The sequence below is a fragment of the Histoplasma capsulatum genome (assembly GCF_000150115.1).
Source record: "Histoplasma capsulatum G186AR genomic scaffold supercont2.5, whole genome shotgun sequence".
NCBI lineage: Eukaryota > Fungi > Ascomycota > Eurotiomycetes > Onygenales > Ajellomycetaceae > Histoplasma > Histoplasma capsulatum.
The window spans coordinates 1,357,054-1,372,773 of NW_025544805.1; the positions used below are offsets into that span (position 1 = coordinate 1,357,054).

A 15,720-nucleotide genomic window follows, 5' to 3' on the forward strand; every position below is an offset into this window, starting at 1 on the left:
TTCCGAGAACCTGGACCAGGGAAATAAATGGAGGCGGAAACCAAAGCGGCAAAAATGCGGCTTGCATTTGAAATCGTGTTTTCATGCCTTGAAGCGGAAAGCCATAAAAGCCATATATCCACTAACACTTTTAGGTCCTCACATATCATCAAACCACTTCATATTTAGGAAAAACCTCGTTTACACTGCCGTGAAAGGCTGCTATGTTATCCATAACTACTCCGTTCCTTTTATCGCCCTCAGGAGTGAAAGGCTTTCCATTCTATTCACTGTCCCATGGCTATTTCCCAGAGAGCAACACGCTATTTGAGACTGATTACATTACGAACATGGCGAAAATCAGATCATTATGAAAGTAAATGAACCACTTGTCAATTGCGATACATCCGTGGGTGATTTTTCTCGAAGAATTCCGTTATCACAATAGAGCTCAGTTGGAAGGCCACCAGGTAGCCCATTCGTACGACAATCATCGTGGAGAACGGAGTTTGTTCACTTTAACCCACGTTAAAGTTAGGGAACACGTCGCTGACATGGAATTGATGAGTGCCAAAACGCAAGCCGTAGCAGATAAGCCAGTTCGCGATGTGAGTGGCAGCGATGACATTGCCGTCACAACTTTTAGCAACGGCGCCGTTTCCGTGACGCATGAAGATGTAAGCTCAGCCTATCCCTTTTTGGCTTTGTCCTGGTGAGGGCCTATGAGCAGTATCAGATACTTAGCAGCTGTCATGCTCAAAGAGTGTTCGAATCCGCCGCAAGACCGATAAAGTCATTCTTACCGTTCTAGTGTGGGTTTACTTTCTACAGGTAAGCAGTCCGAGAGAAAGAAGAAGCAAGGGAAATGAAGAAATAGCTTACTGAATTATCCTTCAGATTCTCGACAAAACCGTCCTTGGCTATGGTGCTTTGTTTGGCCTCCAGGAAAGTACTGGCCTTACTGGAAATCGGTATTCCCTCGTAGGGTCTATCGGCCCTATTGCGCAGCTGGCATGGCAGCCTTTCTCCATGTTCTTAATCGTCAAAGTGCCGCCGCGCATCCTCATGTCAACCCTCGTCCTTGGGATGGGAATTTCACAAGGAGCTATAGCAGCATCTTACAATTACGTAGGGCTTCTCGCCAGCTGCTTCTTTCTGGGTTTGTTTCAGGCAGGTTGTCTTCCCCTTTTCAGTATCATCACCAGCCAGTGGTATCGCCGTGTGGAGCAACCACTCCGTGTGGCAGCATGGTATAGCACCAATGGAGCTGCAACTATTGTTGCATCAGCCATTTCATTTGGGTTGGGCCACATCCCGTCCGAGAGACTTCAATCATGGCAGATGTACGAGATAGCCCTCAGCTCCCCTGGCCCCTGGCCCTCTTCAAGTACAGCAATACTAAACAGGCGCGTTGTAGACTGTTCCTTTTCACCAGTCTCATCACTCTCATAACCGCCCCTTTTGTCTACTGGAAATTAGATAACAACATCCATACCGCCCGCTTTCTGACAGAGGAGGAAAAAGCCCAGGCGGTCGAACGCCTACGCGCAAACCAAACGGGAACAGGCGCTGGCCACAAAGAATTCAAATGGTCGCACGTCATCGAAGCTGTCAGAGAGCCAAAAACGTATCTCTGGATAGCCATGAGTCTGCTCCTCAGCGTGGGCTCCGCGGTGACGAATGTATTTGGGCCGCTCATACTCAACGGACTGGGCTATGACAAATACCACTCCTCTCTCCTCAACATCCCCTTCGGTGCCATCCAGCTAATCGCCATCCTGGTCACTTCACACGTCGCTCAAAAATGTCGCGTCAAATCCGCAATTCTCGTCCTTTTGATTCTACCAGTCATCGCGGGCCTGGCCATGCTCCACGTCCTGGATAGAAACCCATCTCAAAAATCTACGTTACTAGTTGCGTACTATATGCTTGCTATTCTCTTTGGTGGAGTTCCTCTCATCGTCGCCTGGATCGTAGGAAACACGGCCGGAGCGACGAAGCAGTCAGTTATAACATCTCTATACAACGCCGGTTCCTCGGCCGGTAATATCATAGGTCCTCTCCTTTTCAACAAGGCTGATGCCCCAAGTTATCACCCCGGTCTGCGCAATGTGCTTGGGATCTTCGTCGTGCTGGTGGGGGTCGTACTCCTACAAGCTGGGAATTTGGTTCTGTTGAATCAGGTACAGAAAAAGAGAAGAATTGCGGATGGCAAGGAGGCGGCTATAGTGGATCGGTCGATGGAGGAACGGTACATCCACACTGACGAAAGTAATGGGCATGGTGGTGCTGGTGGTAGAGAGAATCCACAAGATCATGCTCTTCTCGACTTGACGGATCGGGAAAACAATGAGTTTGTGTACATTTATTGACGGTGACTCATTCGTGTTCCCTCTGCTACATCGCTCTTTGTTCCCCTATCAATTCGCTAACTTGACAGGCATTTAAAATCTATATTATAACCCGCAATCCTAACCTAATCCTGTATTTTAACAGCTGCAAATCTTTGAGCGTCGTATCCGAAGATGGACTCTTTAGTAAGATGGAGGACATCACTCTTTGTAATACTCTACTTCCCACAAATGTTCAGGCATCGTCATGTGTTAGTATTTATATATAACATAACAGTTGATAAACAAATGCGCTGGAAGAAACCCTATTTTTCATTTTTTTTCTGGAGAAACTTAAAATAAATGCAAGCGATGACACGGAGCCGGGAGAATTAAAGTAAAGCAAAATAGAAGAGAGGGGTATACTAGCCTAGCAGGGAACAAATAGAGGGATACATACTAAATTTATAGCTCAGACAGCTGAGAAGCTTTATAGTAGAATTCATTTACATAGAAAACGCCATTACCAGCGAAGCCACCTTCGGGGAGAAAAAAAAAAGCAGCGAAAAAAAAAAAAGGAAAAGTAAAAAGAAAATTCATAGCAAGCGAAAATACAAGAAAATAAGTGATAACAGGAAAGAAACTGTAGACTTGGACGACATCAGGTGTGGCCTCGCTGCCTCAGATCGATGCTCTAGCGGTGGCTTCTTTGAGACGACAATCGAGCCACCGCCAACATAACAATTCTGGCTCGCCAGCTGCATATTCACTGCCATGGCCATTGCGGTAACCTCTCCTGTCGTCTGATCAAAGCTTTTTGTATTCTTCTCCGCACTCCCGATGAAATCCATGTACAGAACACTCGGATATGAAAAGGGAGTGAAAGCATGATACGCCCGCCAGAAGAGGGGGTCATATGCCAGTTCAATGGATTGGTCGGCGATGGTTCGCTCCAGGACGCGGGTAAGTGTCAGAGTCCATGAAAATACGTGGAAGACGTCCTTTCTTTCCGCGTCGTTGGCGACGATGTTGCGGTTTCCCTTGAGCTTTGCAATTTGGTCGTCGGCCATGGTGGATACTACGTCGGTATTGGAGTAGCTGTCGAACCGTGGGAATTGGCGGGTCGAGTAGATGCCTTTATCTGGCCGTGTTGCTCCGCCGGATGAGAGGATGATTACGCTGGCCTGGCCATTCCCTATATAATCGTTCATTTTCTTCTCGCTTAAATCGCCCTCGAGGCCACCCCGAAGGTGCGTCACACCTTCGAATAGGTCGAAAGTTTTACTCCATTGTTCATCATTGAAGGGTTTATAGCCATTTTCCGTGTCCAGGGTTAGATCGAGGTTGATAATGATTAGCTCAGGATTTTCAGCAGTGAATCTGGGAAATACAAGTTAGAAAGGGCTTTATTATTAAACATTTAAGAGCCGACTTTGTACCTGTTTATCCCATCTACTATATCCTGGATCGATTCTCCATTCCCCCCTTGCCACCCAATGTCGAGAATATCTATATCACTGTAGTGGCCAGTGAGGAACTTTCCCCCATCGCCGATGGCAGGACGAACGTCGAAGTATCGAGATCCCCTTCTTAGCTGGTCATAAATATTCAAATACTGAGTTAGGGTATTGCCTTCATTTGAAACTGTGAGTGCATTATTGAATTAGCATGACAGCTCTAAAACATATGCGTAAGGGGTATTGAGAGAACGAACATTCAGTGTGCCCATTTAGCTTCGACATCCCAGCATCGTGACTTCCCGGCATGCAAACGTGCTTCAATTTTCGCTCACCAATGATGGTTAATATTGACGACATCCATGCAATCGGCGGCTTGTGGCTTGACCAGTAACCCTGCTCCTCGCTTCCAGCCAACACCCAATTCATAGCTCTCATGTCTCCCAAGCCGCCTCGGGAAGGGAAATCAAGGGAAGTGCCCTTCGGTACATCCTTGGTCTCTAATCCATCGTATAGAACACGAAGATGAAAATTATTGTTAGGATCATCTTGGTATCTGGCCATTATCTGGAAAGTCTTGTCCGTTCCCTCGATCTTGTAGTATGCTTCTCCTTTGTCATCATATCTATTGAAGGACTGGGCAAACTGCCACTCGCATTGAACGGATTCACCTGTAACCTATTAGCAGAAGGATTATATAGAGTGTCGCAAGAATATTAGATTACCGGCAGGGACATTATGCCACTTCCATTGATCCATCTGATATGAGTGACTAGATGTGAGTATCCAGTTATATGGAGATCCGTTGACTAACGTGAAATATCCATGGTCTGAGTGGCCTCCGATATCAATTATCGAAAGGTTTGTGGGATATTTCCCTTCAGGCAAGATAGCTTCCGGGAGAACGGGTGGACATTTATCTTCATTTCTGGCATGGAGCCCTTGCTTTATGAGCCGTTGAGGGCCTGTTTTTTGGATGGGATCTATAATCGTAATCTGACTCCAGTACGGATGGTAGTCGACCGCGAGATTATCTTGTGATGTAAGCTGGTTTCCATCAGAAGTAATCATATTGGTAGCGCCGATGGTGATTAAATTAAAAATTCTAACACCACCACCATTCCCTTCCAACTGTATCAGAGAGTTTTGGCAACTGCGCGTTTTGACTGTATTGGTTCGGTTGAAGGTTATCTTATGTGTCCAAATGCATTTGAACCGGGGTAGGTTCCTATGGAGCTGGAAGTTTATATACTTACTGCATTCCTGTGTATAGGTAGAAAACCAAGAATATAGCCCTGCTCCCGCGATATAGATCTCAGACGACTCAATGATCCGGAGCGCCCACGCAGCATCATTTCCCGGAGAACCGCAATGGCAATTTTGGTACGCTGGATCTCCATTGAAGATTCCAACAGCAGATTCAAATGGAGCAGGCGGGTTAGGTGTTGGCTGATAATAGGGAGATTCAGTTTGTATCATGCCCGCGAATACATTTTGAGCCTTGTAAAAATTGTACTGGTAATAGAGTGCATGCTCAGAAGATGTCCCATAAAGCCATGTTGCCTCTGTACTTTCAACAAGCAGTCCTCTCGCGGTGTAGATCGAAGTTTGAACCTATTGATGTAGGTTAAGACATGCGGTAGCACTGAGCCAGCTACGAGGATTAATATTCTTACCAAGGTATTGTTGTTATCTTGCCAGTCAGGATCATCGATATCATGATCTGCAGTCCAGAGCCAAACGTTTTCCATATATGCCGATGAGCTATCGGTAATGTGCATCATGAGACTTCCTGATTTGCAACCATCACCATTTACACCACTCGTGATCGCTGGGCACTCTGTTGAAGTAAGTTCGCTACCAGTAGCCCCTCCAATTCGTACATGGGAATCTATAGATCATGAATCATTAGTCGTAGTCCAAGCTACAAGGCACGAAAAAGTACTGAAGTCAAAAAAAGTAACAAGTTGATCATACCCCACATGCTCGCACACCCTGGACATGCAGCCTTGATATTCCATTCTACTAATATGGCGCCCGCAGTGGGGCCCTTCGTTGTGAAAAGGAGGTCTTGAATTTCCACATCACCCCTATCACCACGGTTTCCAACTCGAACTAGAGGGCGTGGGTTCCTATGATTCGACATCAGCAAATGCTTTACACACATTTAATAACAAGTGAAAAAATATCCCCCACTTTTCATCTTGAAATTTGGGACCAAACGCAACAAGCTGGGGCCAGCCCTCTCCAACGATTTTGGCTCCAGCCGGAATAGTAATTGTCTCTGTCAAAATATATGAACCCGCATCGACAAATATAATATTATCACTACCTGCATATTGAAGCAACACACTCTGGAATGCTTCAGTATCATCGGTAATGCCATCTCCTATTTTGCAGTTAGCAATGATACGATGAAATAAATATGAGAAAAGAGGCGTTAGAACCTTTAGCACGATCCTTCATGTGGACAAATTTGGACACAGGAATTGCTTCATATTGAGGCTTCGCTCTCTCGAAAAAGGGAGCTTTTGGCAGGGAAGTTGACCCATCGGTAACCAATGTCGGCTCTCTTTTTGTGGAAAAGCTCATCCCTAAGGTGTAGTCTCTTTGGGACATATCAAAAGATACCGGTCCAAGAGCCCATGTATCGACTGTTCGAACGCTCCCAGCAAGATATACTTTTCCTTGGTTGTCTACGACGGCATTTTTAACTGCTTCGAAATCAACATTGTCGAAGGTTATTCCTGTTGTCCCCTTTCCTTTTTCCTGAGAAGCGGGGAACGTGAGGAGTGCTGTTTCCGTATTTCTAAAGATGGAGTCTAACACCAGAATAGAACCAGTTCGAGGGACAGAATCCTCAGACATAAGCTTAAAGCCCGTAGTGGATCCAGTGACTTCAATGTTTTTCCAAATCTAGAACCCGTCAGCCTCAACTGCTGCATGATCCCGCGAACAAAAATCATGGAATGGGGCATATTTCGGTGTATAAATCATGAACTTACCCATCCCCAATCCCAAATTATCTGTACGGCTGTTTTGCAATTGTTAAATTTGAGCCTCTGGGCCGTGAACTGCTGATTCCCACCGTCTATCCACGAGTTAGGATAGGTCAACATGAAAATTGAAAGATAGATGTTTAATACTTACATATTCCGAAATTTCCGCCAGTGAACGTTAAATCGCTAATGGCTCCACCGCTTCCATTCTCGGTGACTATCAGATGCAATTAGAATCTGACGAGAAAATATAGAATTGTATACACGGCCGCTTACAAATGGCCTGCTGGGTGGTGCCAGGATCCGTAGAAGCGATAAAGTCAACATTCATAAGGCTTGTGGCTTGAGCAACCTGATAATGGAGCGCAGCAACATATGCATCTCTGCTGGTGGCAGTAATATCAATTCTGAAATTCCGGATCTGGCGATAAAAGTTGCCCTTTTCACAGATTTATCAGCATACATGTAACTACAAAGTGTACCTTTGGTCGAATTGTTGCTTTACTCACCGTGGTAACATACCACTCCTTTGCATTGCCATCCGGGCCGGCACCCCCGTTTTCAACGTAGCGATTTGTGGAAAGCACACCAAGGCCAATAAATGAACTAGCAGCTTTAATGACAGGGCGATCGTTTGCCTAAGTTTGTTAGAATTTACTAAGCCTAATCATGACAAATGATATTCATTACTCACGTTTCCAATTAGCTGGCTTCCGAAATAGACATCGATAGTCGAGCTGACAAGGTATGTGCCTTCACCTGTCATTAATAGATGTATATATATTAACAGTACGCCGGAACTTCAACTCACCGGATGGAAAATAAACGATAAAATTCTTAGCCGTAGCGCCATTACATCTTTCACCACATGTTCCCGTGTCTGCAATTGCTCGCTTGATGGCCTCCGTATCATCCTATATAACATGATGAGAACTTGATTCGCCTTCAATAATCTAGGAACTTACATGTACACCATCTCCAACTGCCCCGTAATCTTTCACATTACGGAAAACCTAAGTTCGCCTATTAGATAACGTTGAAAGCCCCCTTAATATGGGCGAGAATGACATCACACCTTGAAGGAAGGGTCATTCCCAAACGGCCAGGCCCCTTTTCTTTCAATATCTTCCATCCAGAAGGGTTGTGCTTGCTTTTCTGCCGTACGGTTATACAGCGCATCGATGTACGAGTAATCGCGTTTAGGTTTGGAAAGATCTTTGGCTTCAGCAACGGCCTCTACCTCAGCCAGGAGAGCTGCAGCTGCAGCTATCTCATTGGTAATCTTGAGTAGAGGTGGTAGCAGGGCATCTCTGCTGGATGCATCGCGACGAGAAGCTTTGGCAGCACGCGTTGAGGAATAGCGATTTCTCATAGGGTGGTCCAGTCGAGCTTTGTTAAGGACCGAAGCTTTCTTAATTGCAGCATCCACAAGGCGCCTGGCTTCATCGATGTCGGATTGGGCAGCTTTTGCTACAAGAGGGGGAATAATCATCTGTTTTCCCGGTGCAGCATCCCGGATGTCGTGTTTGCGCGCAATTGGCAGTGGCTCCCTGGCGATAGGAGATATAAATGAAGCTATAGCTTGGAGGAACAAGAGCATCCAAATAAGAATGGATTGCAGGATCCCATGATGGCGGGTCGCCATGACAGCGATAGGAAACTGGTGGTACGTGTGGTATGCACTTGAAACATGCAAAAGGAATTGATATGATGGAGCCGATGTGTGAGCTATTCACGGAAGAAACAGAGAGGAGGAAACAAAGATATATATGGAAGCTGACAGAAATCAAGGAGAGCTGGGTATCTGGTGAATCATGGTCGACAGTAAAGGACCCCAGCGCGTTTCCAGGGGAATGAATATTTGCTTGTACCTAGAATCAGTCGAAGAACATCGCGACAGAAAATCTGACACCCCTCCAGCGGTCAGCATCGAAGCCATACCAAGGATATGATTTATGGTACATAGATGTATTTATGGATGTGTGGTGTCCGTGTGAGGTCGGGGAATAATTAATTAAATGACTGCGGCAGGTGTGTTATTTTCAGCTTCGAGGCGTGTGATTACTCTCCCAAAAATAACATCCCTTCCCCGGCCCCGGAAGCGCCTAACCTGCTCGCGACACAAGGGCTCGTGCCCTGTTTCATCAGAAGTCCCATGCCAATACACCTTAGAGAGTGTATAGCCAAACCAATATCTTGGTTTTTAAACTGGTGGATGGGATGCACCGCGGCACGCAAGGTAAGCCAAGTGATGATGCCTCATGCGGTCCCTCGGGCTAGATGCTCATGCTTCACCATCGATGTCGGTGTTGTTGCAGGTTTATTCCTTATGCACATTGAAGGAGATGCTGCCAGCAGCCTGAATTGGGCATATCCGGCTTTCAGTCAGCATCAGCCCTGCAGTTCTTCATGAGGATCTCCAGTCATCCCTGTCCTCTTCTGCACCATCACAACGCAGATTCCTAGCCGCTCGCCTGCTGATTATGTCATGGGATGTAACTAGTTAACTATCGAATTCGAATGCCAAAAAAGGGTCAATAGCATCGAAGTCCCACAGATCAATCACCTTTAGTGTCGGCACATTAATAGTGAATGTGTTGACCAGGTCTGGGCTCCTTTTGAGTCCTAGGTTGAAGGATTTGATCTCGGTCCAACAAATAACAGATGCATCCCAGCTTCTCAAAGTGCGCTACAAAAAGAAACAAAAAAATTGTTTTATGTGGACCAGTGTATTCTGTGGGTGAGAAACGGAAACGGACGCAGCTGGTCTGGCCAGAGTGGCCTAGCTTTTCTTTTGGTTCCTTTTGGTGGCTAAGTTGGTTCTCCTTGAGCCCGCTGTATGCAGGGATGCATACCTGCGTAAAGGAGACGAGAATTGGAGATCTCGCTTCCGCAGATCGTCAGGTCAGGCGATAATTGTCAGATATTCCTCCCGTTCGACTTCCGAATGCCACGACTGGAACTTATTCCGAGCATGCTAAATGGGTGTTTGGGGAGCAAGACGCTGCTGCAGGAGGTTGATGAAAGAGTGAAAGATCGCTCTCTCTCTGGAACATCATAACATAACTCTGCAAGGACTAAACGATGTGAAAATTAAATGCGGAAGATGTGAAGAACTGTGTTAACTGGCTGATTTAATAAGTCTGGTCGAACACTAACTCTAAATAACTTTTAACCTTAACCTAAGAAGCCCAAGATAGACGAAGATCATGATGGCCCTTTGATAAGCTAAACTGCATTCATTTTTGCAATTTTCATGATGATAGCGGCAGCTTCAAGGTTAATGTATATTGCAGAAGCTGACTAGAGGCTTTGAAGTTGTCAAAGCCCTCGTATTATCTTTTCATGGATAATATTTATGAAATCGAATTTCATCCAGACAGTAGGCGTTCTCGAGGAGGATGTCATGTCAAGAACAAGATGGACCCTTCATGGTGCATCTACTAGAGATCACCTTTTTGTTTCCCTATAGCTAGAAATGGACGAAGCGTGCATCGATCTCGCTTTATATTTTATATTGCACCGCTGCAGCATTGTTGCTATCAGAATATACTATATACTCATCGCCACCGGAATGAGTATGGATAATCAGTTATCCACGATATCCATTTCCTATAAAGTATGGACCATCCATGGGATACATGGTTGGCTCAGCAGCCACGCCGTCCTGGGTTTCTTTTCGTGTTATTTCTCTTCCCAAGAGTTTGGACTGCTACGAATCTAACTTCACCTCTTCATCTCTTCAAGGAAATGAGCCTACTTGGTCTTCTCCTCCATCATTCCTCCTCCATCATTCCTCCTCCATCATTCCTCCTCCTAATAAGCGCCTCAGAGTGAAATACTCCATGCATAGCATATAATGACAATGGCAACCGGGAAATACATCCCTCCAGCCCTCCGCAACAATAAGGGGGAAATCGATGACAAGCAACAGCAACCCCAGGACCAGCAGGAACCTCTGAACTCAATGTCTACATCTTACCAACTGAAAGGTACGGAAACATACTTCGGGCATTCATTCCGGCACGGCGTTTGCGACACGCTCCACAATCTCAACAGCAGCAACAGCAGCAACTACTACTACAATAAAAGTTTCTCAAAATGTGGGAAACCCCCGGCCCCAGCAACCACCACTACATGTTCACCGCGAGAGCGACAGCGACAGCGATGGCAAGGAACCCTCAACACAACCGCCAATGATCCACACACGCTGGCATATATAGTCCTTTTCAGAGAGGCCCATCCATTTTGGGAAACAAAGCGTGAAATTTTGTGCAAGTCGAACCTTCATCTTCTCCCAGAGTCGTTCGCGGCAACACTGAATGTCACCACCACCACCATAGTTAGCTACCCCATCTTCGTTCCCCAATCAGCCCCAAGGCAATACCATGCCCCCCTCTCCTTTGCCGGCTACTACCGTATCTGCTCCGTCCGCTATCTAGCACCACGCAGCCGCGAGCTCGCCGCGTACCTGGAGGTAAAGTTCGGGACCCAGCACCGGACTTCTGAGAAGTGGATTGGGAGTTTATCGCGTCGGTGGGCAGTTGTTACGCTAGATCTGGATGTAGGTCGGGGGGAAGCGCTAGTCCCTGCGGTTATGGCCGAGGTAGATGGTGACAGAAGTAGGAGGGGATGTTGAGCGGGAAAGAGAGGCCAAAGGGGGTCCTGAAGCGGCGGAGTGTCAATGAGATTTCGGCGGAGATGAGGGGGAGGGGGCCTGGATGAGTTGGGGTAGTTTATCAGTGTTGATAGGGGCGATATGAGGTGTTTTAGGAGGTGTTATGCGGAACAAGTCCGTCCGTTGGATGGGTATATGATATGCATGTTTTATGGTAATTTGCCCGCAACTAAATTGGAAGGGCTTTGGGGGTCGGTTGGAGATGGACCATCAGCTCGATAAATTCAAGATTCATACATTGTTCTCTGGCAAGATTCATTATTTCCATTCATCCAGGTAATGCTACTGGAGCACATGTAGGTCGAGTGTAAAAGTTGACAGGCCGCAGAGTGGCAACCTGGGAAGAAAAGGAAGCCATCCACGGCAACCATTCTCAGACCAACGTCCTCCAAAATATGCACATACTCAATTAAAAGCAAAACTCGACACTTCTGGTGTCCTTGCGCTTGTTCGATCGAGTGAGTTCGAGTGGCAAGCCTGTGGGGGAATGTCTAAGGAGACTACTCAACGATTTGGCTCCCCCCTAGCCTAAGCTGCTATCAAGCTAGCATTGCAGATTCAGAACAATCGGATGGACTATTAAACGAAGTTAAAGCTCTTCGGTCCCTTTCTGAGCCTCTGCCTTTGTCTGCGTCTATTCATCAGTGTCTTGGACGCGATTTGGCTCCTCGCCTTCTGGATGAATTCAAGGCACACGGTCCCAATGGGACAAACTTATGCCACACCAAAACTCCCGCGCAATGCAATTTTGGTGACACTATTTTAAATTGGCTTATAAAACGCCCTCGGAAGCTGGTGGACAGTTAGCCACTTAGGTAGTTGGCAGCATGAGTATATTCCCTTTCGCTCACCGAGTATCAGCAAGTCTTGGGGAATCGTCGTTCGTATCCACAGACCCTCTGTTAGAAAAACGATCGTGGTATCTCCGTGTCCCAAGGCATGGTAGTAGACTTCACGCTACGCCTCTAAATGCTGCAGAGCAATAGGCGTGCCTGGGATTCTTCGAGTTCCTTTGAACTAAGGTACACCCCTCTTCGCGGGAGGGGAAAATCATCTCTCTATCCCGCACCGTAACGATGTTGAATAATATAGTACCCTGGCAGTTCCCTCTTATACAGCAACAGCCATCCATGTTGGATTCTCCAGATATATAACTGTGCGGCACAAAACATCATGGGATTTGTTTCCGGAGCTGCCTGTTAAAATGCTGGGGCGACGCATCCCCGCTCTCCTCCGAGCCATGTTATGAACTATACGATATGTAGTGACAGGCCCCCTTTATCCACGTGTGCGCCATATGAAACAGAGTTCGTATCATACGAAAGCCGCAAACCCTCTCTATGCAAGAATCGTAGCTAGCACCTGGAGCAACTGGGAACCGCGCAGTTGTGTAAATTATTGTCCGCAACAAAAAAGAACCCCGAAACCTACATCGTCAGTTGGAGGAACAATGAAAACAGGACGTTTCCCCTCAGCAACCAAGCCGCCCCCTCAATCAACCCTGTCAGCAGCTTAGTAGCATAGCCGGTACCATTACGAGGGAACCGTTGTCGTTCCTACTAGGAAGGCCCTGCATAAAAGAAAAAGCTTCCTCCACCATAAAAATCCATCTATTAAGCCCGAATTGGGCGAAGTGCAGCTTTTCAGCCCAACAAATGGGACCAACAAGTCAAGAAAGCAGGCGAGTTATAGTTAAAGAAAAAAGAGGAGGGGGTTGCAAGCAACATGCCACGCGGAAAGAAATCACTATACATTGATTGAATAGCAACATGCAAGCCACAATCCGTCGTCATGAGAAGGTAAGGGTGAATAACGCAGAAGGAGTGAAGATTTGACATTAAAGCGCTACCGCTGGGCTGGCAGATTTAGGGCCCTGGCACTGACTGACAACTTCCGTACAGACGTAGTTGGGACAGAAAGCGGAAGAGACGCCAAAGGGGAGGAAAGAGGGGGAAACTGAGATCACGCACGTTGACGGTTCAGACAATTCTCTGCTCCCGCTACCACTAGCGGTCAATCATTCGTGGTGGAAGAACCAAGCAATGAACGGGATCAACTCAGTCCCATGGAGAGACAGTGAGGAGAAATTTCGGCGCTCTGGAGCCAATGATCATGATGAACCCCTCTCGCCAATGACATCTGTGTGGCCAAACCCATTATTTCGACTGAGTGAAGTGACTACCAGTGGGCATTCAAAAGCATTCTCTCCTTTTGGTTAGAGGTAGGATCATGCTTCGAAGCTTCAGCAGTGGTGATCAAAACCTGACAGATATAACAATAACAATGTGATCGAGACAAGTAACTACTAGTGCTGAGAGTTGTGGTCAGGTATTCTGTACCTTGCCTTGTCTCAGACCTGCCTGCTGTGCAAAGCGAGGGAAGCGGGATAAAAAACGGCGGGTTTCCCCTGGAGCCAAGAAACAAATTCTGATGGCACCAAAGCTAAACTCAGACCGTCAGCCGGTTAGCCTGATGCAGGGAGAAAGGGAGTGTGAACAATCATGACAGCATGCAGATGGTAAGGATCGCGGACGACTTGCAGCGCCTGTAGCCCGTCCACATGACTTGTTTTGGGGGATTTTGAAGGGGCTATGACATCAGTGATGTGACGGATTTTGCTGTTTCTTTTATTTATTTAAACATTTTGTGAGAAGCGGTCGCCGCCAATGCTTCTGATTTCTGGAGAGCCCATGACCATGGTACTGCATACGTAGTAAAGCAACGAATGTCGAATATTATATTACAAGAAGGTATTTACAATGATTGACCTTTCGTAGATACAGTATTATATTCAAGTTATTATCATTCAAGATAAGGTTTGTATGAAAACGAGTCAGCCAGCAAAGGCAGATGATGTCTCCAGGAAACATAGACTAGTTAACTGAAGAGTGGTGACCACAGCATGGTATTCGGTGCTGATACTGCAGACAACCTCTGTTCTCCGTTATATGTCCTCTCCTCCCTCGCTTCTCTCTCATTCCCCGCTTTCCAACATCAACAGGCAAGCAGGAGTTGCTCAAAGAGGTTAGAAAGCGGTAATATAGCCCATAAATAGCCACCCATGGGATAACAAGTAATAGCTAAACTGGCGCCCATTTGTCGTGCTTGACGGGTTGTGCAACGCTGGAGATCCTTCGGCGAACTGGGTGCTTCAGAGAGAGACAACACCTCCAGGGCCCAGGGGTTGGTGTTTGTGCCTCGGCGGTAAGTTAAAAACTATTTTACTTAGCCTGATCATGCCCAGCGCCACAAGCGAAAATAGGTTGCTTGGACCCTCTATGACCAGGATATGGAAGAACCTCACTCGACATGAAAGGAGCAGCGAACACAGACCCGATCGAAGCGGGAACAAGCATTCTTAAATTGAGCGACAAACTTGCTGAAGATGTATGCAGTTTATGTCAGTGCTCGATTTGCCTAGGATGCGCAAGATGCGGCAAGATAGACTGGGGGCCGGTGTTTACTGAAGCCTTGTTCAGCTGCTGCGTATTAAAATCATTTGTTTTTTAAAACCTTGCTCGTAAACAGAACACACGTAAGGAGTAGTTATACATAACTAGCATAGACTCGTGGTCAATTCAGCAGCCCCTTTTATCAATGGTAGGCATTTCGGCGGCCAAGGTTGCTCTGCGGGTGAAGCGCTGGACTGAAACTTTGATTTTCTTTGGTTGAGGCTCGGACTTGACCTCGTTCCCTTTTTTTCTTTTTTGATTCGGTTTGTGGCCCTTGAAATGCTATCATCGTCCGTCGGCGTTCTTTGGTACCGGGCCAGACATGTATGTCCTAACATCTTCTAGGGTTTTTGTTTAACCTTTTCTTTTTAATCTTTTTTTAGTATCCTCCTTAGCCCAAGCCTAACCGCCCTGGAATTACACAGTTCACGTAAAAGTTTTGCCATCGACATTGGCGCTGCTTCATCGTGATTCGTCCTGTGGATTTTGAGTGTCTTGTATCCTCGATGGTGCTAAATTTCCTGGGCACACTACCTCACTACCCCACAGATCCGCTTGTTTGCTGCACCGGTGGGCTTACTATTTGGGTTACCCCAAATGGCGGCGGGCGTGAAACCCCTGCTGCAGCGCTGCCCCTCTCCCGTCCTGGCGCTGGGTTGTGAAATAGGAAGAACTCATATAAGGGTCGCCCGTTTTCTCTACAGCGATTCCTGGCACCATCACTGAACCAAAATACAAAGACATTCTCTTTGTTTGGCCTTTTCATCACAACTTCTACCCACTATCATTACCAGCTATTATACTCGATAGAATTCCACCACCAGT

General features: G+C 46.6%; 5 protein-coding genes across 5 annotated transcripts in view; 4 read left to right on the forward strand and 1 right to left on the reverse strand.

Annotated features, from left to right (window-relative positions):
- Positions 1-542: 542 nt before the first annotated feature.
- Positions 543-2,637, forward strand: HCBG_04406 (uncharacterized protein; the record flags this gene model as incomplete). Its single annotated transcript, XM_045431455.1, has 3 exons — positions 543-656; positions 877-1,229; positions 1,268-2,637. The coding sequence occupies 3 exons, from the start codon at positions 543-545 to the stop codon at positions 2,349-2,351; spliced, it is 1,551 nt and encodes a 516-aa protein (XP_045288008.1).
- Positions 2,638-2,905: 268 nt separating this feature from the next.
- HCBG_04407 (LysM domain-containing protein) lies at positions 2,906-8,410 on the reverse strand (the record flags this gene model as incomplete). Its single annotated transcript, XM_045431456.1, has 12 exons — positions 2,906-3,689; positions 3,749-3,953; positions 4,024-4,437; positions 4,492-4,890; positions 5,023-5,380; positions 5,443-5,657; positions 6,120-6,155; positions 6,214-6,682; positions 6,772-6,857; positions 7,042-7,204; positions 7,275-7,403; positions 7,841-8,410. The coding sequence occupies 12 exons, from the start codon at positions 8,408-8,410 to the stop codon at positions 2,906-2,908; spliced, it is 3,828 nt and encodes a 1,275-aa protein (XP_045288009.1).
- A 2,220-nt stretch (positions 8,411-10,630) lies between these two features.
- On the forward strand, positions 10,631-11,404 carry HCBG_04408 (uncharacterized protein; the record flags this gene model as incomplete). The annotated part of the gene is made up of 1 exon (XM_045431457.1): positions 10,631-11,404. The coding sequence occupies one exon, from the start codon at positions 10,631-10,633 to the stop codon at positions 11,402-11,404; it is 774 nt and encodes a 257-aa protein (XP_045288010.1).
- A 1,808-nt stretch (positions 11,405-13,212) lies between these two features.
- Positions 13,213-13,662, forward strand: HCBG_04409 (uncharacterized protein; the record flags this gene model as incomplete). Its single annotated transcript, XM_045431458.1, has 2 exons — positions 13,213-13,242; positions 13,360-13,662. The coding sequence occupies 2 exons, from the start codon at positions 13,213-13,215 to the stop codon at positions 13,660-13,662; spliced, it is 333 nt and encodes a 110-aa protein (XP_045288011.1).
- Positions 13,663-15,492: 1,830 nt separating this feature from the next.
- Positions 15,493-15,720, forward strand: part of HCBG_04410 (uncharacterized protein) — a gene marked incomplete at both ends in the record, with an annotated part of 913 nt that continues 685 nt past the window's right edge. Inside the window, one exon of the mRNA XM_045431459.1 lies at positions 15,493-15,579. Within this exon, the coding sequence (XP_045288012.1) occupies positions 15,493-15,579 (87 nt within the window). The remainder of the gene's footprint in view (positions 15,580-15,720) is intronic.